General features: G+C 40.0%; 1 protein-coding gene and 1 long non-coding RNA gene across 7 annotated transcripts in view; one reads left to right on the forward strand and one right to left on the reverse strand.

Annotated features, from left to right (window-relative positions):
* LOC141139198 (uncharacterized) overlaps window positions 1-26,146 on the forward strand; it is a 1,175,459-nt gene that overhangs the window by 458,650 nt on the left and 690,663 nt on the right. The window lies entirely within an intron of this gene.
* The window catches only part of LOC141139181 (cytochrome P450 2K1-like), a 109,108-nt gene that overhangs the window by 24,305 nt on the left and 58,657 nt on the right, over window positions 1-26,146 (reverse strand). For all 6 annotated transcript variants that reach the window (XR_012243730.1, XR_012243731.1, XM_073625087.1 and 3 more), the window contains 2 exons: window positions 8,769-8,945; window positions 1,978-2,119 (listed from right to left, as the gene is read on the reverse strand). Coding sequence is in view for 4 of the 6 variants with exons in the window: in XM_073625087.1 (XP_073481188.1) it covers window positions 1,978-2,119; window positions 8,769-8,945 (319 nt within the window). In the remaining 2 variants the exon portion in view is untranslated. The remainder of the gene's footprint in view (window positions 1-1,977; window positions 2,120-8,768; window positions 8,946-26,146) is intronic.

Genomic DNA, 26,146 nt, shown 5'->3' on the forward strand with positions numbered 1-26,146 from the left:
CCAAATGTTTTTTTGTTGAGTGGTCCCCCTTAAAATTCATACCATACCTTAAAATCTATACTCAGTGGCTGGTGTGAACAAACACTAAAAGGATACAACTAAAGGCTTTTTATAGCTAGGGTATGATCCTGACAGCTTGTTTCAACCTCATATACTGTATCCATGCCTTATTGTCAGTCATTGCTCTTATCATCCTATCCCAGAAGTGTTCACAGTTCCAATCCCTGTATTCTAGTCTCACAGCTTATTTTCAATCCTAAATTTTGCCTAGTAACACTCCCTGGTATGTGACGTGTCTGTTATTCTAAACCTGCTGTACTCACTGCATTGGACCACCTGCATAACCAGACCTTGCTAGAATGCCCCCTGTCTCGATCTTGGCTTTGTTATTAAAATACCACTGCCCAGTTCAGCACTTCTAACTCCCTGAATCAACCTTGGCTACCCACCTCAACTACTCTAGTTTCTAGCTTACCTTTATTGGTGAACTGCCTTCTGTTAAGGATATATAATTCATTGCTTCTGATTCTAGTGCTTAAAGCGGGGGTCCACCTATCTATCGTTTTTTTTTTTTTTTTAGTTCATTCACAAACTTTTCTTCTCAGCATTACATACTCACATATTGTGTGTAATATGTCCGCCTGTGTCAGATTTTGTCGGAAAGAATAACTTATATTATTCACTGCAGGCGGTTTCCATCTTCATTGTGGGCATTTGAAGCCCACAAGCATTTATTTCCTTGATGTGGTGAATGCTCTGCTCCCAGCATTCACTGCTCATTCCCGCACATGCTCAGTGGCATCCTGGGAAGCCTGAGACTAGCTCCCAGGAGTCTGGGAGAGGCTAGAAACATGCCTTCCCCCATGAGAGGAGAACCAGGAAGTGCAAAGAAGAATAGAAAAATAAAAGGTAATTACGGCGATTTAAATTTTTTTAAACGGCATGTCAGCATCTAGGCAAGGAAGAGAATACATACAGATATTGTTCAAAATTTGGGTGGAACCCCGCTTTAAGTTCTGGGTGCACTCAAGTAACAGTGATGCACATAAAGTGTCCCTAATTGGTGACTGCTAATGGTGAAGAATGACACACATAAGGTCATCAAACTTTACCACACCTGACCCTTACATACTGTATAATCCTATTTCGGTGTGTTTCCGGGCTTCGAATCAGAATGATGATTTTGATGCTTGCTGGACATAGAGTTAAAAAAAATATAAAAATGTTATATTTTATATTTTAATTTTATATAGTAGAGTTAAAAAAAATATAAACATAGAGCCTTCAAAAAAAATCCCAACCTTGATCAGCGCTTGTGAAGACAACTTAAATTGGACCAAGAGTGATGACTCAGACTCCTAAGCTTGGGGCTTTAAAGGGAAATTCAGGAATAGGCAGAGAACTTGGAAATATCTTCTGTGAATGAACACATGATCACAGAAAATAAGGTAATGAAGAAAACAATAGGGTTTATTTACAGAAACTGTAGAGTACAAAATCTGGTGCAGCTCTGCATAAAAACAATCAATTTCCAGAGTATTTTTTTTGGTCAAAGCTTAATTGAACAAACTGAAGTTAAAAGCTGATTGGCTACCATGCAGAGCTGCACCAAATTTTGCACTCTGCAGTTTTAGAAAATCAACCCCTCTGTCTGATAAATGTATTTGTAGTAAATGCATTGTATTTATTTCAAAATGTGTATCCTGTTGTGGCCTTGTGAGATTGCTCTGTATATGTGGTTTGCAGTAAAAGTTTATTTCCTTCTGTTTGGACCCTGTGTGGCTGCTACATCTCTTAAAGGTAATGGTTTTAACTACATTTTATTATTTTATAGGTTTATCAGCTAATGGTTTATATCTTTTATAAAGAGATAAGAGTTAACCACAAGGGGCTCTGCCCACCAAACTATACAATCTACAAGAGAGATAACACAATAGGTTGGACTGACACCATTATGCATATAAGGCTCACACTTACTTTGAATCTCTGGATATTTCATCATTAGCAGAAGCCCCCATCTCAAAGTTGTTGAGGTTGTCTCCATTCCAGCAGCAAATAGATTGCTAATGAGGGCTGTTAAATTATCATTGTGGAAATACGTAGCAGATTCAAGCGTCTCCTGGAAAAAAAAGAGTGTAGATGTTGTAGCAAAGGCAAAGAGGTGGCTTTTTCATATATAATCGCTGTTCCATATATTTTTTCTGCATTTTTTTTCAACATTAGAAATACAGTTAATCTAAGCCAAGGTATAACTAATGGAGCAACAAAAAACAGTCTACGTAAAAGAGGTGATCCTAGCAACACTTCAGAAGCCAATGGTTGTGTGCCTATAAGCCCAGGCGATGGACGTGTAGCCAAGACTAGGTTATTAAAGGAATCACTTCAAAAAGGAAAATCAAAGAATTGACAATATTAGCCAAGATATCTTAACCTAGTATTTGTTTAATTAATCCATTTCACCCTTTATTCTGCTAGATCTTTACATGTGCTGTCTGGGGTCTGTAATTAGATAGATCAGGGCTCTCTTGGAGACCCTTTACACAAATAAGCTTGCTATCCTCTTTGTATCCACAGATACCAATTTTACCATTTAAGATTACAGTAAGGATAAGCTATTTTGGTGATTGTTGCTACCTACAAAATCTCATTGTCTCTTCTTGAGCTGTTTTGACAAAACTTATGGGGGAAAAAAAAATCTACTCTTGTATTTATTAATTTATTTAGAATGTTTTTTTTTGGGGGGGGGCTGGGGGTTATATTCAGGGTAGTTTAACCGCTTGAGACAAGAAGAAATCCTGGATAGCCGCACTCCGGGATAAGGACATCTTTATTAAAGTAAAATCCAACAATACAGGCAAATGCAGAGAAGTACAGGGTGGTAAACCGCTAACGCAATGTCACATCATTTGGATGCTTATTCGTAGCTAAAGAGGGATAGTAATAGTGTGATATAAATAGAAAAGTAAAAAAGTAAAAGAAGGAGGGTGGAGTATGCACGCCGGTAGAACAACCAATCACCGCGCTGCATAGTAGACCCACCTTCTTGGTGTAATTAAAAAGATAATGATCCCATTATAAAAACCCACACCTGCAAGATGAGGAGGGAAAAAACATCCAATAATAGCCAAACAAGTATATAAAAAAAGAAAGTGTATAAACAAAACTCACATGCCAATATAAATCAGCACGGACTCATGTAAATAACTGAAAAAAGAAAAAGGGAGGCTAGCACTGGATGCCAAAATCCCCTCACAGCAGGTGAAGCTGCAACAATGGAACAATATTAGAGTAGTAGGGAGTGCCAAAGAGTGTTGAACCAGAAAGCCATGTAACTGCAGGGTACCTCGTTCACACATATACAGAACCAAAAATCAAAAAATATACAAGACATATATATATAGACCTGAGCAAAATATACATAAATGTGTGACAGCGCAACCCGACATAGTATACATAGACACTCCAGAGCACTCACGCAACCCAAGAAAAGACAATATACATAAACAGTTAAATAGATTGAATGTAAATTACTATATAGGATCGGAGTATATGTATATTGAATGCTAGATCAATATGAAACATGAAAAAACCCCAACCAGAGGATTAAGAGTGAGAAACCAGAAAGAACTACTAGACGGATGGCGTTCTGCAGCACACTGAGTGAGACTCTGGGAGTAGCAGTATTCTTCAGCAGCTTGAGTGAGACTCCCTTGTCTCCTGGTGTATGGCAGAGAGTTATGAGGTTGCTTCCTTTCTAATCCTCTCTGTGTTCCTGCTTTTTCTGCTAGACATATTAGGCCATAGTCTCATTTTTTCTATAGTAAACCGTGACTTGCTGGAGCATTTTTAGTGAGACTTTTTGAGTCCCCAAACACATGGCATAATACAGCTAAGCTGTTTTATAGACTACTTTGTTCCCTTCGCCTTTCGGCTTTACTTTTGCTAATCCCACTTTAGTTTAGTCTTATGGAATTTTTATAGCGAGCCATGGCGTTCTGGGAGTCTCTAATCATATGGTATCATTTAATTCTTTGGTGTAGGATGTAGATCTAGACTATGTTTGATTTAGTTTTTACAGTTACCCTACTATATTCGTGTGTGCCTGATATTATTATTTTCTTTTGGGCTTTTTGCTTCATTCAACTTATTTCAGCATATGAAGTGAGACTTACGGTCTCCGCATACTTGTTGCTGCAGCGCAGTCTGCCACTATGTTAACCTATGTGGAAACTGCATCCGTCTAGTAGTTCTTTCTGGTTTCTCACTCTTAATCCTCTGGTTGGGGTTTTTTCATGTTTCCTGTGCGATTGATCAAATATTTTTTTATGATTGGCCGCACGGCTAACATCATACTGTTATGAGAGTTTAACATCAACAACAATGGATATTTATACACATTTTTTCGTGGTTTATTTGGTGTCTAATCCATTTCCATGTCTTTGTTTTTTACTGTCTTTCCTTTCAGGAAACAAAGATTCATTTGACACCAGTGTTTTGGATGTGATGCTACATTTTTGATACATTTGTAAATATGTCTTTGAGTAGTTTGTGACCCATTTCAGATTTATAATAATTTTTATTGCACATTTTTTGTCAACTCTTTTGTTTACATGATACAAGTTGTTGGATATGATCGGAGAGGTTGTTTAATGTGCATATATATATATACTTCTTTATCTCATGTTTAATGTATATACGCTTTGATCTAGCATTCAATATACATATACTCCGATCCTATATAGTAATTTACATTCAATCTATTTAACTGTTTATGTATATTGTCTTTTCTTGGGTTGCGTGAGTGCTCTGGAGTGTCTATGTATACTATGTCGGGTCGCGCTGTCACACATTTATGTATATTTTGCTCAGGTCTATATATATATGTCTTGTATATTTTTTGATTTTTGGTTCTGTATATGTGTGAGCGAGGTACCCTGCAGTTACATGGCTTTCTGGTTCAACACTCTTTGGCACTCCCTACTACTCTAATATTGTTCCATTGTTGCGGCTTCACCTGCTGTGAGGGGATTTTGGCATCCATTGCTAGCCTCCCTGATTTATATTGGCATATGAGTTTTGTTTATACACTTTCTTTTTTTATATACTTGTTTGGCTATTATTGGATGTTTTTTCCCTCCTCATCTTGCAGGTGTGGGTTTTTATAATGGGATCATTATCTTTTTAATTACACCAAGAAGGTGGGTCTACTATGCAGCGCGGTGATTGGTTGTTCTACCGGCGTGCATACTCCACCCTCCCTCTTTTACTTTTTTACTTTTCTATTTATATCACACTATTACTATCCCTCTTTAGCTACGAATAAGCATCCAAATGATGTGACATTGCGTTAGCGGTTTACCACCCTGTACTTCTCTGCATTTGCCTGTATTGTTGGATTTTACTTTAATAAAGATGTCCTTATCCCGGAGTGCGGCTATCCAGGATTTCTTCTTGTTTCATTGCAACCCAGCAAAGCCAGCACCTGGAACCAGTTCTCACTAGGGTGGTGTCATTCCAGAACAAGAGTGTTTGTGAGCTGCATCTCTCTCTTTTCTAGTTTAACCGCTTGCCGACCAGCCGCCGTCATTTTACTGTGGCAGGCAATCTCGCTAGCTGTCGTAGCTATACATCTGCTTGCGGGATCGAGATAGCAGGCGCACAGGCTCCTGCTGAACAGCGGGGGGGTGCCGATGCTCATGGCCGACGGTCGTGACGACCGCCACCATAAGCGTTTGCGGGCACGAGAGGCAGAACAGGGATGAGTGTGTGTAAACACACAAATCCCCATTCTGTTATGAGAGGTGTGACAGACCATGACTTCCTATTAGCTAGGAACCACGATCCATCACTTCCTCTAGGTCAGTCCCCTTCCCCTACAATAAGAAACACAAACAGGGAACACAGTTAACCCCTTGATCGCCTCCTAGTGTTAACTCCTTCCCTGCCAGTGACATTTTTACAGTAATCAGTGCATTTTATAGAACTGATCGCTGTATAAATGCCAATGGTCCCAAAAATGTGTCAAAAATGTGTAAATGTGTAATGTGTCCGGCATAATGTCGCAGTCCTGATAAAAATCGCAAATTGCCACCATTACTAGTAAAAAAAATAATAAAAATGCCATAAAACTATCCTCTATTTTATAGATGCTATAACTTTTGCGCAAACCAATCAATATACGCTTATTACGATTTTGTTTACCAAAAACATGTAGAAGAATATATATCAGCCTAAACTGAGGAAAAAAATGTTTTTTTATATAATTTAGGGGGATATTTATTATAGCAAAAAGTAGAAAGTATTGCTTTTTTCAAAATTGTCTTTTTTTGTTTATAGCACAAAAATAAAAACCGCAGAGGTGACCAAATATCACCAAAAGAAAGCTCTATTTGTGGGAAAAAAAGGACGTCAATTTTGTTTGGATACAACTTCGCACGACTGCGCAATTGTCAGTTAAAGCAACGCAGTGCAGAATTGCAAAAAATGGCCTGATCATTCAGCAGCCAAATCTTCCGGGCTGAAGTGGTTAATATATCTTGTTTATCGTTTTGTGGGCCACACGGGCCAAATGTCAGGCAGCAACCCACATTTGGCCTGTGTGACAGAAAGGTCATGACCGAAAAATGGTCTGCCGATCAGCACTCTCAGCCGATGCCAGACCTGAGTGTTCTGGTGGCAGGCCCCCCCCGTCAGAACACAATGGCACAGCAGGGGAGATTACTGTACTAACATTAGATTCTTAGTACAGCGGCTCCGAGCTGAGCTCTCAGTTTTTCTCAACCTTTTTAGTATGGAGGAAACCCTTGAAAAAACATTCTGCTCACAAGGAATTCCTGCTAATAATTAGAAAATTCATTTCCTGGAGAAAATGCGTGGGAATGCTGAATAGCATCTCCCTATCTGCTAGCTGCCTGTCCCCTGAACACACTGTAAAAAACATCTCCTCACTATCTGCTAGCTGCTTGAGTGAGAGACAGTGTGAGAGAATCCTTCAAACAAGCCTTAATAAATCCACAACAGTACATGCTATAGAAACAGTGACTTTACCGTTAGAGACACACGGCCTTTGTGAACGTATCGGTATAAAATTTATGTTGATAAACTTAAAAATGTGGGCATGTCAGTGATTTAAAAAGAAGTTGGCTGTGCGTTTCGGTGGGAAATGTGAAGAATTTTATACAGGACAGTCAATGGAAGAAAGTGTAGAACTCTTGTCATTTGGAAGCTCAACCAGCCAAAAGTAAAAGGTGTATCACAAAACTGAGCACATTGCCTGAAACTAGACAAAAATACCTACGTTTTGATGTATAAATTGTGTATGACAAGTAGATCTTCTGGGTGTGAGAGCAATTTATAGAGAAGGAACTAAGATAATTTTTTTTAAGGCTCTGTGCTCTAGCTATGACATAATCCACTCTAAGCAGCCCAATACACTCTGTTTAATCGATAGCATTTCCTGAAATGATCACTAAACTTAAACAGCTTTTTCACAAAAACTGTAAAAGATATCAAACTGAAAAGATACAGCCAGATAGCTGAATATTTTTGTGAACATTTTAAAGTTTGTTTGGCGTCTGTAGGTGAAAGTATGAAGGAGCTGAAACTTGTGGGAGCGGAAGAAGATTTTAAGGATTTGAAGCATGCTCTCATTCACTTCAATGTTTAAAAAAAAGTGTTAAAAAGCTTACTATTTTAAAAAGTATAAATAGTAAAAAAAAAGTTGAAGAAGTCCCATCATTCGCTGAAAAAGCTGAACATTTTAAAAATTGAATGGTTTTAATAGCCGAAAGTATGCAGAAGTTACGCAGAGCCAAAAAACGTACGGAATAAAACTAAAATTAATAGATAAAAAAAACGACTAACAATAGTGGGACTGCTGAAGCAGTCCCACTAATTATATTATCTACATCCAACAGTATGTTAGCATAATGGTCACTGAAAAAAAATAAAGCTCTTTTCATTTGTGGTCATTGGGAAGATTTCCCTCTTACAGATAGCTAGAATGATCATTGGTGTCAGTGTTTTTTTTTTTTTTTTTATTTTATCTGAGAGGCAGAAACTGCTAATTGCTCAAGGAACCCCTAGCAATCTCTGGAAGAACCCTGGTTGGGAAAGACTGCCCTAGGGATATACATTACACTTTATTTAATTCCCAACAATGAACTGTTTGGTCCTTTTGGTCTGGTAAATATACAACATAAACATGTTTTGTATCTGATTGATACAGTAAGTGAAAAAATATCTGTTGAGCTGTCATTTGTTCTGCGAGCACTTCACGTGTTATCTCAAGAAGCCTAATCCATCCTCCCAGTTCTTATCTTGGAACTACAGAATGATTAGCCTTTTTTGGGGAGAATAGGATACAGGCAGGATGTGCGTAATTTTGAGAAGAAAACAGAGCTGATGCAAAATTGCTCTTCACAGCCATCACAGCTGTGGGTTCACATGTCTCTGGGAACCATCACTCCCACATAGGCCAACATAGTATAAAAATGAAGCCATGCACTGCTAGCTCCAACAGACTTAAAACCAATTTTATTGACCCTGCAGGAATGAGGACATTCCATCTGCAGGCTTCATATATATATTATATCATAGTGATGTACTGAATATATCTGTTTCATCCTTTATTGCAACCTCTTTGCAGATCAATGGATCAAATCTATCAAATCTATATACACACACAAATAGATCAAATCTATATACACACACACACACATGCGCACACACTTTATTTAGAAGGACTACATAAAACATTAACAATTAACCTCTTGCTGCTTGACAAAGAAGGCATCAATGAGATTTCTTTGGTCATTAGCATCCAACTGATCCTTGTACTTGGTGAAAGTTCCCGTAATGAACTGATGCATCTCAGTGACATTCGAATGCACAGTTTTATGACTTCCTGGTATCCAGCGCATCACAGATTGAAAGGTATTGTACAGCTTAAGAAGACAAAAAAATGAAAGGGGAAATAGTGGAAAGAAAATGTTAATAAAAAAGCACAAAGGTTTCTTTAATATCCCATACACAAATACAATAAATGCAGCTCTGTAATATCTAAACAAATGTAGTTTTAATATAAGCCATTTCAAAGGGAAGTATGGGATTTTTTTTTTTTCAGAATCATACTTGCCTAGGTGGATGCAGCATCGGTCGGATGCTGCATCTGTCCACCGCAAGCTCTAAGACTGAGAACCGAGCAACGATCAAACGCCGCCGCTCTCAGAGCTCCCTGAGGAGCTTTCTGCTCTGCCCCCTCTCACTCACTGGAGCGCTGGGCTGTGGACAGATCCTGACTTCATTGTCGCAATCTTGCACAAGCCTGTACCAGCTCTGTAATGTCAGCCGACCACGAGCTGCAGCCTGATGTCTGCTGAAAATGGGTCACAGGAGTGCAGGATGAACTGCACTCATATGTGATCCACAGGAGAAATACAGCCAAACAAGCTTTGGCTGTACTTCCCTTTTAAGTACTGGAATGTGACTTGACGTTGGCCTCTTGAACAGCAAAAATAAAGCCGAACAAGGGAGAAGCAACACAAGAAGCTAATCAGATGTACTGCAGTGCTCATGTTAATTGCTGTTGGTAGTGAAGAAGCTAGATGCTGGTAGTTGGTATATAGCACTGTGATGATGCTTCTTGTTTATGCTCCTGATGAAATTATTCAGCAAAATGCATAGAGTTTGTTTTAGCAGGTGATGTCATTATATGATTTTCCAGTACCTATTCTGAGTATAAGGATGAGTCCAGGATTTTCCACTAAAAGGAACCATGGCAGCCGGAGCTTTCATTTGTGATAGTACCCTAGGGAGATGAAAGTCTTTGTATACTTGTATGGCGCTTACTCCCAAAAGAGCCGCTTGATGTGTCGGATCCTCTGTTCTTGTGCCCGTGACTCTGCTAATAGCTCTGTACATACCTGGTTGGGCTCAGGATATACAGTGCCTTGAAAAAGTATTCATACCCCTTAAGATTTTCCACATTTTGTCATGTTACAACCAAAAAATTAAATGTATTTTATTGGGATTCCATGTGATAGACCAGTGATGGCGAACCTTGGCACTCCAGATGTTTTGGAACTACATTTCTCATGATGCTCAACTACATTACAGAGTGCATGAGAATCATGGGAAATGTAGTTCCAAAACATCTGGAGTGCCAAGGTTCGCCATCACTGTGATAGACCAACACAAAGTGGCACATAATTGTGAAGTGGAAGGAAAATGATAAATGGCTTTCAATTTTTTTTACAAATAAATGTCTGAAAAGTGTGGCGTGCATTTGTATTCAGCCCCCTTTACTCTAATGCCGCGTACACACGGTCGGACTTTTCGTCTACAAAAGTCCAACGGACGCTGACGGACTAAAGCTGGCTGGTAATCCGATCGTGTGTGGGCTTCTCCGGACTTTCAACGTACTTATTTAGCCTCAAATCCGACGGACTTTAGATTTGAAACATGCATCAAATCTTTACGTCGTAACTACGACGGACCCCGAAGTCCGCTCGTCTGTATGCTAGTCCGACGGACAAAAAAACGACGCATGCTCATAAGCAAAAACTAAACGGAAGCACTCGGTCTAGTAAAACTAGTGTTCGTATTGTAGGTAGCACATTCATCACGCTGCAAAATCTGTGATCGTTGAATGCAGCGCATTTTATTTCTTCTTTACGAATGCTCTAAAGAACGAAGGTGTTTTGCTGTTCATAATCAGAGTTCTCCCAAACTGATTTCTGGATTCTTTTTCTCTTTGATCTCATGAATGATATAGTATGCATTTTAAAAACAATGTTTCCATACTAATAATACTTTTTCCCCTTTTTTTTTTTTTTTTTAGGTTTGTAAAGTTACCACAAAGAACCCATTATTCTTTTTTTTTTTTATAGTGATTATTTTTTAGTTTTTAGATAAAGTTAACCCAAAGCACCGTTTTTGGTTATGTAAATTTTTTTATTTTCAAGACTTACCACTTGAACATTATTAACATTAGTAATGTATTTTTGGTGTGTTTTTTCCAAACTCAATGAGATTGTTGTCCCTTGTTAATTTAACATTGTGTGTAAAATCAATGATTTAAAAGAAAACACATAAAGTCTTTTGCTAAACTCAAAAAAGATCCATTTATTCATGGTCAAAATAAAATAAAGAGAAAGTCAACGCTGGAAAAAGTCGATGTACAAGAAAATTGGGATCTTGCGGAGTCCATATAAGAGGGAGCACAATCTGGTCCAAGAATCCCAGAGATCAACAGCACCAGCAGATGATCTAGATGTCCCCAGACTGTGGTCCTACAACAGCCTGCGTCTTCTGTCAGACCAGACTGAACCCAGGTCATCACTTTCTTCTCTTCCCTGCAGCCTTTCCTCCACGCTGCCCTGCAGCCTTCCCTGTAGCCTTCTTTTGAGGCTGTGGCTCTGGTGTTTCAGTTGTGGCAGGAGGAGGAGGAGGAGGAGGAGGAGGAGGGGGGCTGCCTCATGTAGTTGGGTGTTTTGTGTTAGCGTGCCCTGCAGCCCCTTATGGATTGTTTTCCCAAATAGGCGCTCACAAATGAGGCGCTGCTCCCAATCCATCTGAAGAAGCCTGCTGGCTAAGTAGCAGCCATAGGATTCTTCCGCTTCGGGGGGGCTCCTTAAAAAACGGGTGGCCTCTTGCATGAGGCGCAGGGATGCGTCCTGTGTGACCATCCCCTTCCTGGCCCTTTTTTTGGGAAGGTGGAGGGGAGGCACTTGGGATTCGGTCAGGCTCCTACTGGGCCCAGCCACCTCACTTGGCCCAGCCACCTCACTGGGAGCAGCCACCTCACTGGGAGCAGCCACCTCACTGGGAGCAGCCACCTCCTGCCTGACACTGGGCCCAGCCTCCTCCAGGATGATGGTGAATCCGGCCTCCTCCAGGCTGTCCATGGGCCCGGTCTCCTCCTGCCTGCCACTTTCCCCACATTCCTCCTGGATGGACTCATCCTGTGTATAAAAAAAGGACAATAGTTTGAGTATATTTTTTTGGGTTCATCAATGACACACAGTTTGCTTCTCATGAATAGCAAATTCAATGTGAATACATCTCTTTAATAAAAGAGTCTAATCAGACACCCTAATTATTTCAAGCAGGTGCCAAACATATTTAGCCACTACTGTCAATTGATATGTATACACAATTTTGAGTGACAAATTATTTTAGACAATTATAACATCCAGTTAACATCATTAATATTAGTACAGTAAATATTTGTTAAAATAATTTACCTGACTCCAGATGGTCATATCTGGTTCATCCAGGATGGAAGACCCAGCTTGCTCCTCATCAGCCTCTGCTGGGGTGGAGGAAAGGGTGGAGGGAAGGGTTGAAAGTGATGGCCTGGCTTCATTCTGGTCATCCAGAAAACGGAGTTGATTGTAGTACCACAGCCTGGGTACATAAACATCATCTGCTGATGCTCCTGATCTCCTTGATTCCTGGATCTTCTTATGCTCCCTCTTATACATGTTCCTCAAGACCCCAATTTTCTTGACCAATGTCTCCATTGTTGCTTCCGGGATGGTCGCCTGGACAAAGGACAGAAGTCTCTCCAGCGTTGACTTCCTCACATGCTTTGCATAATACTGAGGGTGTTTCACCTCCCACAAATTCCTCATCTCTCGATATTTAGAAATAAAAGCTGTAAGGAACTCTGGATCCTTAAATAGGGGATTCATTATATCTGGAAAAGATGAAGTCACAAGACAAAAAACACTTATTATAGGTTTCTGCTAACCCCTCATCATCTTCTCCCTATGTAGGCCTCATCAATCTATCAAGCCATATAGGCCGCTTGCTACAAAGTCATGACCATAAAACCCAAAAAATATATATCTAAAATTACCTTCGTTTTGTAACGTCCTGGTCCACTATCACCTACCACAGACCGTACGTACGACACGTGCGCAAGGGCCCTCTTTACACACTACGCATGTGTGAAACTCCGCCTGCGTCGCCCGCCCCTGACGTTCGAAATTAACTCATGTTCTCCGCCCCCTAATTCGACGCACAGAACGTACGTACGACACGTGCGCAAGGCCCCTCTTTATACACTACGCATGTGTGAAACTCCGCCTGCGTCGCCCGCCCCTGACGTTCGATTTTAACTCATGTTCTCCGCCCATTTTTTGTTACGGCGCGTAGTGGAGTAAATAATGGCGGAGACACCTGATATGTTGACGACCTCAGGTAGTGGAGACAGCCCGGAGGCTGGAACGTCAACAAAATCTATGAGGCCTAGATTTAAGGCCTCTAATATGAGTTTTAAAGAGATGGTGGAGATGGTGGCCATTCTTCACAAAGACGACTATGATGGGAAGTATGGGCCGTACGCACGGCCAAATTTGCGCAAGGCCAAAATAATGGCGAAGGTCGTGGACACTTTGCAGGCATCTTTTGGGGTCCAGCGCTCCAGAGATCAACTGAGAAAAAGATGGTCTGACCTGAAACTCAGGGAGCCGGATCAATACCGACGTATCCGGAAAGTTCTTAAAAAAAGTAAGTACTTGTCGTGTTTTTCTCTTGTGTTTATTACCTTGTATACTGCTCCATGTGCTTTTCCTTCCTATACGATTTTTTGTTCATTGTTTTAAACGATCTTTTAATAAACCTCGTTACATATCTATAGATAGATCTATCTATATATATAAAGATATATATATATATATATAGATAGATAGATATATATATATAGATATATATATCTATAGATATATATATAGATATATATATATATCTATAGATATATATATCTATATCTATATATATATATAGATATAGATATATATATAGATATAGAGAGAGAGAGAGAGAGAGAGAGAGAGAGAGAGAGAAATATATAGAGAGAGAGAAATATAGAGATAGGTAGATAGATAGATATAGAAATGTAAAACATTCTTTTTGAATATTTTAAGTTATCTTTTTTTTTTTCTTTACATTTAGTTAGATATTTATAGATTTTGTTCCAGATATAGAGAGAGAGAGAGAGATCAAAAGATTATTAACTATATTTTGAGATATTGATATCTAGATATCTATCTATCCGATATGTCTTTATAATTTTAAATATTGAGGTAAAATAGGAACTCTACACAAACCACTTCACTACAAATGTTGGAAAATTACTATGTACTAAAATATCTGTGTGCTAAGTAGATTAATAATTTTTTGTTTCACATAGGGGAAAAATCACTCAGCCAACAAGAAGACAGTCCACCCCAAGCCAAACATGATTGGGAAATCAGCCCAAGTCCCACTGAGGATGTGGAGGAAGGAGAGGTGGGCGACATGGGCACCCCACCAGGTGAGTGTCTGACACACCAGCTTACGTTAATCTATGCATGGCTGCCTTTTGTTTAATGTAATTTGTCTACTCTATTTTAGGGGATCTGGTTGTGCTTGATTCAAGCAACAGCACCACCCCCGAGGATGTGGAGGAATTATGCTACATGGGCACCCCACCAGGTCAGTGTCTGAGACAACAGCTTTATTATGGTAAGGTAAACTATGTATGTGTGCATATTTCTAAAGACATTTTTTGGTTTCATTCCACTTTAGGTACAACAAGAAGTGACTATTTCACCTCAGAAAGTGCCCAACGGCTAATTGGTCAAATAATGGCCTGGAATAAGGACATCGATGAAATGCGTAATCGGCTGGATCGTATGCAGCAGGAAATGAAGGACATGATTGATGTTTTGGGTCGAATCTAAATGCCCTTTTTGAAACCCCAAAACATCAATCATGTCCTTCATTTCCTGTTTTGCTGACTCCATTCTGGGCCTTCTCTTTCTTTTTTTGGCTGAACAGAAATGGCTGTTTAACCTAATTTAAAAAAGGAGGGCTGTTTCTCGTAAATACCTAAAAAATCCACAAAAAAATAAAACTTGATTTTCTCAAAAACCCAAAAAAAAAAAAAAAATTGATTTAAAAAAAAACAAAAAAATAAAAAAAACTTGATTTTAAAAAACTCAAAAAAAAAAAAAAAAACTTGATTTTAAAAAAACTAAAAAAATAACAAAACTTGATTTTCAGAAAAACAAAAAAAATAAAAAAAAATTGATTTTAAAAAACCAAAAAAAACTAACAAAACTTGATTTTCAAAAAAAAAAAAAAAAAAAAAACTTGATTTTAAAAAACCAAAAAAAAAAAAAAAACTTGATTTTAAAAAACCAAAAAAAAAAAAAAAAAAAAACTTGATTTTAAAAAAACTAAAAAAATAACAAAACTTGATTTTCAAAAAAACAAAAAAAATAAAAAAAAATTGATTTTAAAAAACAAAAAAAAACTAACAAAACTTGATTTTCAAAAAAAAAAAAAAAAAAACTTGATTTTAAAAAACCAAAAAAAAAAAAACTTGATTTTAAAAAACCAAAAAAAATAAAACTTGATTTAAAAAAAAACAAAAAACTAACAAAACTTGATTTTCAAAAAAACAAAAACAAAAAAAAAAAAAAAAAAAAAGCCTGTTTGCGAAAATCAAAAAGCCAAAAATATTTTTTGTGGATTAGGTAGAAATATTTAAATATAATTATATTTTTCTACATTATTAAGATATCATTATATTTTTGTCTATGAACATTTTATACTAAATGCAGAACTGAATGCATAACAACCATTAATAAAAACATCTCCTTATAGGAATTAAATAAATGTGTGGTTTGTTATTTCAAGGCTCAGTATCAGTTTGGTTATAATTGTAAAAAAGTTCTTTACAGTGGCAATGGAGCTTATTTAGACATTTAAAATTAAAATACAGTTGGCACTACAACTGCTCGACCATAACCTAGGAGACAGCCCAAAAGAAAGGCAAGCAATAAATATAATGCAAGATTTCATCAATATTTTTTTTATTGTAAAAAATTATATATCCAGGCCCATTGCAATGGCCCCCCTACCCATAAAATAATTAACATATTGCTGTCTAACTTGACGGGCACTTTGGGGGGCCAAGCCAGTACGGACAGTATCCAGGCCCGTAAGGTTGGCATCTATTTGTCCGGCCTCAGGCCCAACTGTGCCTATATAATTCGGAGAATGTTTGTTTAAAAAGTTGTGCAGAATGCAGCACGATAAAATTATAAAATTAAGTTTGTATTCCGCCAAATTAATGGCTGTTTGAAACAGGCGGAACCGGCTGGCCAGAATTCCAAACGCATTCTCAACCACTCTTCTAGCTCTGGCCAGCCGGAAATTAAAAACCCTCCTCTCCGGGGTGAGGGTTCTTTGGGGGAATGGCCTCATGAGGTGCTTGCTGAGAGCGAAGGCTTCATCGGCAATGAAGACAAAGGGGAGTCCTTCCACGTTATCCGCATCAGGTGGCAATCCCAGGCCACCACTCTGGAGACGCTGGCAGAACTCCGTCTGGGCAAATACTCCTCCATCCGACATCCGGCCATTCTTCCCCACGTCCACATATAAAAAATCATAGTGTGCCGACACCACCGCCATTAAAACAATACTGTGGAACCCCTTATAATGAAAATAGTATGACCCCGAATGGGGTGGTGGCACAATGTGGACATGTTTCCCATCTATAGCCCCTCCACAATTGGGAAAGTCCCAACGGCTGGCAAAATGGGATGCCACAGTCTGCCATTCCTGTGGCGTTGAAGGAAACTGGGGAATCAAACAAGAAAACCAAAATCAATTAATTTGGAAGCTAACATTGCAAGAAAATTAGACAATTAAAAACGTTATTCCCCAGCATCAGTATAACATTCAATAATTTAATTCTTCTGGAATAACTAATATGGAAAGGCACACTTATCAGATTGCTCACCCCCTCTGATGGAACATTGATTACATTTTAGGGGGTTGTGAAATCCCTAAAAAAGATTACTTTTAGGACACGCAGGAATTTAGGGACTAAAAAGGCTACAAGACTGCAGTTGTCGCACTCTGCAGGTGCAGTTGCTAACCAGCTTACAGTAAATGAGGTAATGTAAAAAGGCATTCATGTTGCAAGGAGTACACAATCACATGCAAGGGCAATTAATGAAAACACTTTGAGGCTTGCATATGATTTGATGATGGAAATCAGCAGAGCTTCTGCTCATTTACTAAAGCACTGGAACAAATGCACTTGTAGAGTGCACATGCATTTTGCAAACTGCAACATATATTTGCTTTAGACAAATCAACACCACAGAACATTCAAGCAAATTTTTACGAGGGTGGGGGGGGGGGGGTTGTGAAATCTAGATAATTGCTAATTAGCAGCACACTATTTGGAGTGAGTTTAGGTGGGGGGGGTTGTGAAATCTAGATAATTGCTAATTAGCAGCACACTATTTGGAGTGAGTTTAGGTGGGGGTGGGTGGGGGGGTTGGGAAATCTAGATAATTGCTAATTAGCAGCACACTATTTGGAGTGAGTTTAGGTGGGGGTGGGTGGGGGGGTTGGGAAATCTAGATAATTGCTAATTAGCAGCACACTATTTGGAGTGAGTTTAGGTGGGGGGGGTTGTGAAATCTAGCTAATTGCTAATTATAAGCACACTAAATACACTCAAACAAAATACATTCAAAATGAGTAGACTAGGTGGATATGTTCCCATCACTTCATGCTGGGGAGGTTATTGAAGGAAAATATACATGCATGACAAAAAATAACAGGAAAAAAATCCAGCATGTGTGAGGATAAAAAGGGGACATTCACACTATATTGCAATGATGGTAAGTAGTGTTTGAAGCAAGAAATACATTACATTATCAAAGATTACATAAAAGAACATGTGATGCTAATAAAAGAAAAATATCTTACCTTAATATAGTCCTTCTGCAGGACCTGGATGATGGCAGAACAGAGCCTGGGGGGAGATGCCTGTCGAGAACTTAAGGTCCTGCAGGCTTCTCCCTGTGGCCAAATACCGCAAAGTAGCGACCAGCCTCTGCTCCGGAGTGATGGCTTGCCTCATGCAGGTATCCTGCCTGCTGATATAGGGGGTCAGCAAAGCCAACAAACGGTCAAAAACGGGGTCCGTCATCCGGAGAAAGTTCCTGAAATCCTCAGGATTATTCTCACGGATCTCACGGAGCAAAGGCATGTGACAGAACTGGTCACGCTGAAGCAACCAATTCTTGGTCCATGAACTCCTCCTCGCCCTGTTCATGGACTGGTCTTGGGCTGAAGAATAAACTACAGCACCAAGCACATACAATGCACGAGCTCTACGACGAGTACGTACAGGTAACATGGTTTCAAAACGGTCGGCTGGTCAGAACGCACTAAACAGAACGCACTGAAGAACAGCAAGGCCTGTGAAGAACGACCTGAAAATCAGGAACGAGCGGCCAATAAAACAAAGATTTCTCAATGCCAACTGACCAAACGCACTGAAAAGCAGATACAAACCTCACAAGCACAGACTGAACAACAGTTAAAACGAACTGAAAAATACGAGTCTCACAAGCGCGAATCGTCTCTCACCAAACTTCTACTAACACGAGATAAACACGAGATTAGCAGAAGGAGCCCAAAGGGTGTCGTACGGGCTATTGAACAGCGAGTCTCTTATAGCGGGTCACAGCTACAATCAGCTCCGGATTTCTTCTCCAGCCTATGCAAGGGACTGCCCTGATCCTGGCAACATGAGGAAATGGAAGAACAGAGCAGGGAGCAGGAGATCCCAAGATGGCGCGGCTCTTCCTCCTCAGCATCAGCAGTGGCTGCACACAGAACAGGGAGACAGCATGTCTGCTCACAGGGTAACTCACCAGGCTCAAGTAATGACTCTGCTTTTAATAGTCCTGTCAAGCAAAGAAGAAGAGTGACTGATGAGGAGGAGGCAGAGATAGGACATGATCAGGCAGCCTATGCATTACCAGAGGCTTTCAGCCATGTGGATCAGCTTAACTCTTTCCCAACCAGCGGATAGCCGCTACTGGACTGCTATGAAGGACATGTTACACTTCACTAAGGAAATCTTTGCAGCAGGATATGGCTAACTTTATGAAGCAGAATCAAAGGGATTTGGAATGTATGGGCCACCGCGTGGATCACGCAGAAAATAAAAAGGGGAGTACACTCATTCCCATAACAAGCTAGTGGATGCCCACAATGATCTTTAGGAGGAAGTCAAGGCACTTAGGTTATAGGTGTCTGACCTGGAGGACAGAACCCGTAAAAACAATGTTACGTTCTGAGGGATACCGGAAAGAATTAAAGTGTCAGAACTACACCCATATGATAAAAAATGATAGCTGACCTAGTACCATCAATACCACCTCACAATATCATCATTGACTGTGTACATAGGCTCTCCAAACCAGCCTTCCTCCCATAAAGGATCCCCAGGGATGTTATCGCCAGGATACATTTTTACCATATTAAGGATCAAATCATGATGGCTGCTAGGCAGCGCCCATCTCTGCCAGAACCTTGCTCAAAAATTTCGCTGTTTGCTGACCTATCACAAGCTACTATGCAGGCAAGGAAGAACATAAACTGAATCACAAAAATATTATGCAACCATAAAATTATATACTGCAGGGTATTCCCTGCTAAGCTTCTTATTGAAAGAGACAATGTATCGCACACAGTTGTTTCTCTTGAAAAAGGCCTGTCTCTACTTCACAGATGGAATCTGATCCCTGACAAGGAAGAAGATATTGCTGATGATCCCTCCCAGGGAGCCTCGGCCCCTACTTGAACTATGTATTGCAATAAACGCAGCTGCTCACTTCAGTGGTCGAACTACTTGCCTTTTACAAATTATCCCTCTTGACCTGGTTACCACATCCTAGGCCAGTTTCTATATGCTTCATTGCATTGGGGAGCTCTGTACTCTGGCGAAGACCAGCACGTCCGTCTGAACTTCACATCTTGATGTAACCCCCCAGTCTTTGTGTAGAAGTTACTTATACACATGTTTATAATACGAAGTTCATCATCCTTCATTGTTTTGTTTTTTGTCAGATCCTCTATCCTTTATCCAGCACTATCATATGATGTTGACTCAGTCCACTCTCTGGCGCTCAGGAAAATCTTGGACATCACAGCATGCCATGGTCTCATCACCTTCAGCTGCTCCGTTTTTAATCAATGCCAATTAGACCCTTATCTCTGAATGTAAGAGAGCTGAATAGCCCACATAAGTGCAGTGCATTGTGGGACGAGGAGTTTAGGCAACAGAGTGACATTTTGTGTGCTCAAGAGACACATTTTGCAACGAATAAGGCCCCTAAGTGCTCACAAGCAAAATTCCCTGTTATATTCAGTGCCACAGCTCCCAAAAAGAATAATGGGGTCCTGATAGCAGTAAGAGACACTGTTTCCTTTAAACTTGTTGACAATCTTTTAGATGAGCAGGGCAAATTCATTATTCTTTTTGCTGAATTTAATAATGTGCTATTTACAATTGTTAGTGTGAATGCTCCCAATAGGCATCCCATATGCTTTTTCAGATGTCTGTACAATCGGGTGAAAACTATCCAGAGAGGTAAAGTACTCATATGTGGGGATTTCAATACTGTAATGAATGTGACAATGAATACTTCCTCTCGCAATGTGAAGCGCTATCAGGGTCGAGGCCCCTTTTGCTTTTCTGAAGATCTATTCGACCCCTGGCGCTGTCTTCACACTTCTAAGAGGGACTACTCATATTTCTCTCAAGTCCACAAAAGCTATTAGAGAATCTATTTTTTTCTCACTGCTAAGTTATTTCTGCAGCAAGTGTCGGCAGCCTCCATCCATAATATCTCATGGTCGGACCACGCTCCTATCTCTCTTGATATCATGACTGCACATGCCCAATAACCTATGGAGGAACAACACCTATATCCTGGCCACACCACATCATCATGGGGCGCTCTCAAATTAGAGGAATTCTTCTCCCACAATGATAGCTGGGATATCTCTGCTTCTAGTCTTTGGTGTGCCCATAAGGCATATATGAGGGGCATAATGATAAAACTGGCATCTACAGAAAAAAGAAAGAGGCAGCAGCATCTCAATTCCCTACTGAAATAAATAGTAGAGTTAGAAGCCCAGCACAAATCATCACACTCAACCTCCCCTAAACCCTCCCCTCTTTATAAGCTTTTTTTAGATGACATCATCCTGACACTAACAAACCCACAGCTCTCTCTAAATGCAGTGCATCATATACTGCAGAGATTTGGTCAAATCTCGTATTATAAAGTAAATACAAATAAATGCTATGCCCTCACCATACATTTGTCAGACCCTGAGCTGCAACATCTAAGGGAAATGTTCCCTTGCAACTGGAATCTGCCCTCCATTACATACTTAGGCGTCCAGTTGACGCCTTCATCAGACAATTTATATTGAGCAAATTTTGGACCAAATATCAATGGAGCTACAACACATTACTAAAAATCAGTGGGTGGGTAGGGTAGCTGCATTTAAAATGATAATTCTCCCCAAACTGCTTTATGCGTTTAGAATCCTTCCCATTCCCATACAACCTACCTTTTTCCACCAGTTAATGTCTATGATCAGGAGCTACATATGGGCAGAGAAAAAACAGAGTGTACAGCTCCTAGACAACTTTGAGGTTTAGGTCTCCCCCAATATTTCAGCTTACTACAAGGTTACTTTACTTGACCAAATTAAATGGTGGTTCTATTCTACAGAGGAGAAATTATGGGTCTCGATCGAAAGAGCAGTTACCCCAGGTCACGACCTCCCAGCCTTGACCCTAGCATCCTCACTCTCACATATAGCCTCCAGGCCAGATTACCCAAGTATAATAGCCACATTAACTGCCTCATTACTGAACTTATACCCCCACCCACACCAATCTTTTCAGGCTAACATCCCTATTAAAGCATATTCTTTTCTGATTCCCTATTTTTCAGCCCAGAGTTAGGCTAAAAGGGGCTTACATTTTTTAACAGAATTACCAGTCTGCACCTCAGGATCCGACATCTACGCAGTTAATCAAATAAAGCACTTTCATACTGAACAGCCCAAACGGACTGTGGGCACCCCTCTATTGGTTTGGCAAATTTTGACCCACAGATCTTCCAAGTCAGTAAGGGGGATTTCCTTCTTCTATGAGATGTGTAACTACTACCCACAGCATAGGAAACTCCCATCAATGCTAAAATGGGAATCCGATCTTTCTCAATCCTTTTCAATTGAACAATGGTATAAGGCACTATCCCTATATGGTAAATACACAGCAAGTGTGGATCACTGGGATAACTCCCAGAAAATTCTGCACAGGTGGTTTCTGACCCCATATAGCCTTCACAAGATCTACTCTTCTGCTAGTTCGCTATGCTGGCAGAATTGTACTAAAATCGGCAATCTGTATCATACTTTGTGGAGTTGTAGGGTTATCTACAAATTTTGGAAATCGGTGTCATCCCTCCTCTCTTCCCTGACAGGAAATCAAACTCCCATATCTCCTGATTTGGCATTGCTTGGCTTAGGCTTGGATAATTACCCCCTTTCCCAGAGAACCATAGTAGCGCATATCCTATATAAAGCAAAACTTTCCATATCTAAAAATTGGAAATCGCCAGCAGCTCCCACCATTTCTATGGTAATATCGAGACTCAATACCCAATGCCAATTCGAAAAAGTTATAGTTTACAAAGACCACAGAGCAGACAAGTTTCTTCGGCTAGAGCACCCACAGGCTTCTATAGCATTGTAAACTGACAATCTGATAATAGCTTAAATAAGTGCTGCCCATGATAGAGCAGTGGATTGCTCTAAATCCAATCCTATTCCACCAATTTGAATACCTGAATTTTCACAACTTCAAGTTAAGAATCTGACACTATATTTTAGTTGAAAATGTTTGAACTTTTTTTCCTTTTTTCCTATTAACTGTGCGTTAGTGTGTTTCATATTATATACACATGCCCACAGTCATATCCCAGTAGGGGGGGGGGGGGGGGGGCAGGAGGGACCTCAGATGAGGTGTCTATACTTATATATCAACTGTGCATAGCACAGGCTATATTATGGTGTTTGCATCAATCTTTTTACCTTACTTGAGTACACCGATCCAGAACTATTTTGATACACACTCTTTAAGGGCCCGTTCACACCCGAATGCGGTGCTGAAAAACAGCATTCAATGCTGGTTTCCAGCACTGCATTTAAAATGCACTGCAGCTGTAGTGGGTATCAGTGTTACCTTAGCAACACCTCAACTGCAGGTAGCAAACGCAGTGCATTTGCCTGAACTGGATCACTTGGTACAGAAGTACCATGCAATGCAGTTGCAGTGAGTTTTCAAAAGTAGTGCATGCGCTACTTTTGGTGTGATGCAGTGTGATTTGAGCCCATTAAAAATAAATGGGCTCAAATCACAACACATGGAACTGCATGTAAATTACACAGGAATGTGCACATGTTTTGCGCAATTTCTGGTATGAACCCGCCCTAAATTAGTATGGCTTCTTAGGGATTTCTTTTTGTAATTCCTTTATTTAGCCATAAGTTGCATTGTGCAAACCACATCAATAAATTATACGGTAAAATTATATAGGTAGAATAGCAGAGACATCAACAGAACTAGAAAAACAGCTAAAAAAATAGAAGCCTATCCCACACCCACCTAACAACTGTTCCAGAGCCATCCCCATCAAATCATTCCCTGCATCTATTACCTTTTGTACCACCACCCCTCCCTTTAGAATGTAAGCTCTACGAGCCGGGCTCTCCTGTCCCTTCTGTATTGAACTGTACTGTAATTGTGCTGCCCCCCCTCTACACTGTAAAGTGCTGCATAAAAAATGTTGGCTCTATATAAATCATTTATTATAATAATAATAATAATAATAGAAGCATAGAATACACTGGGGTCAGAGAAATTATCCCAGTGGCCAATGGAGCCCCATAAAGGGGCATAGACTAAAGACACATTTAGTAACCAAAAGTATGCAAAAAAAAGACTGCAAATTAAACATTTTCAATCTAAATGGTGGAGTACATAAAGAGGAAACAAGAGGGAGAGAGGGGAGGGACAGGTACATAAAGGAGGCAGCAAACACAGGTTGGAAAAACAAGGACAATGTCCCCAAATCAGGGGAAGAATAAAGAGAAATGAAAAGGAAGCAAAAAGGCAGGAAGAACCAGAAAAGCAAGTTCTCTCACCCGGACCCTCCACAGTGATTGTTTAAATAGAAACCTTTTCTCATATCTAAACTCTGCATTTTGTGGCCAAGGAAAAATACGAATATATTTATTCATTTAATTTGAAAAATCTTTTTATAGAGCTTTAAAATAGTATCATAATAAAAATGAGAGAAAAAAAAGAAAGAAAAAAAGAAAATAAGATAAAGGTAATAAGTATTAAAGGGCCCAACTAGCCTCAGCTAGCTAACCCAGGCTAAAGTTGTAATTTGTAGTTTCACCCATCCAACCCCCATGTGCAGTTGCATTTATATAGAAGCCCTCTGAAAAAATAAATTGTCCCACAAGCATTAGTAGAGAGTGCATGTAAAAGGACACAGTGGGGGATTTACTTAACCTGGAGAGTGCAAAATCTGGTGCAGCTCTGCATAGAAACCAATCAGCTTCCAGGATTTTTGTCAAAGCTTGATTGAACAAGCTGATTGGCTACCATGCACAGCTGCACCAGATTCTGAGTACTCCAGTTTTGCCTAGTGAGTTGTTATGGACATCAGCAAATAATTATAAACAAACTGAAACACTTCATGTCAAAGGCATATACAAAAACACAGACGTTTGTCGGCAGAGCCTATCTTAGGTACCTTACTTGAAGGGAATCAGAGTGTAGAATGCACCAATATCCTTTATATAAGTCTTAAGCAAGTTTGTTGAAGAAACAAATATTGAATTGATCTTTGGCATTGATATACTGTATATAGTGATGCAGAGTAATATAGTTTCAGGACTTTACCAGATGGACAGCCAGATGGACAGCCAAAGGACAGCTTCAGTTAAAATGTGTACAGGATAATTCTGCAGCATCTCCATTCCCTTGTACCGATCACCAGAGTGTAAGAAATTAAAAAGAAGCCTGCCTTGAGCTATCCCTTCCCGCCTAGAAAGGATTCTGTCACTCAAGATGGTCAACAAAGTCTCTCAAGAGTTTGTTATCCAATCCGACTACTTTCCTCTCTCAAGGCACAGTATGTTATCTCCAAGGGACCAGTTCCCTTACAAGACTCGTCTTCCCATGCAACAGTGGCACTCAGTCTTCTACAGGTAGAAAGGCTAACTGCACCTTCCTAGAGGCAGATAGATAAGAAATAGAAGGGGGTTGTCCCCAAAAATAGCCACCAGTCACCACCTCTACCAACTTCTTGTAGAAAAGCACCACATACATCTTTCTACGTATATCAGGCACAAAGTGTTATAGAGAGGGAAAATTGTTTTAGCCTGTCAGATCTAACAAAAAAAAACAAATGTCACCATGCCATGCACTGAATTAATCACAGACAGCCAGCAGCTCCAGCATCACCCGTGATACTAATATGGTGATCACTGGTGAAAGGGTTAACTAGGGGGCAATCAGCGGGTTAAAACCTTTATTAGGTAATATATTGGGGTACCCTGATGCTATAAAAACCTGACAGTGAAACTAACTGGCTACCCAGCATCTCCTGTGACACCAATATGGCGATCAGAAAATAGATCTACTACTGACACTGGTGACAGGGGGTGAAAGGGTTAACTGGGGGTGATCACGGGGTTAAACCTTTATTAGGGGTACCCCAAAGCTACCTCGGCCTACTACTAGCTGCCCTAATGCTGATTAGTGTCACAAGTGACACTAATGCAGTTATCAGTGAACAATATGAAAACTGCAATTGGTGACACAGTGACAGGGAGTGAAGGGGTTAACTGGGGGGCGATCAAGGGGTGATTGGGGGGGTGAAATGTGTGCCTACGTGTACTGTGTCAGTGTAATGTTGGTGCAGCTCATGCTTGGATGTCCTCTCTCTGGAACCAAAAAGGATTCCACAAGGGGAGGTGAAATCACTTCCTCTGCCTGTGTTTACAATTCACAGGCAGAGGAGGCATTTCATTGGTCAGAACCGATCAGCAGGTCCAGGCCAGAAATCATTGGCCTGGACATTAAGACTGATCGGTTCTGCAACAAATCCGATCTGCGTGGGCATGGCGGGGGCGCACGAGCAACATACGGATACGTCGTTTTGCGCAGCGGTGTCACTCT

This window comes from Aquarana catesbeiana, linkage group LG04 (genome assembly GCF_042186555.1).
Source record: "Aquarana catesbeiana isolate 2022-GZ linkage group LG04, ASM4218655v1, whole genome shotgun sequence".
Taxonomy (NCBI): domain Eukaryota; kingdom Metazoa; phylum Chordata; class Amphibia; order Anura; family Ranidae; genus Aquarana; species Aquarana catesbeiana.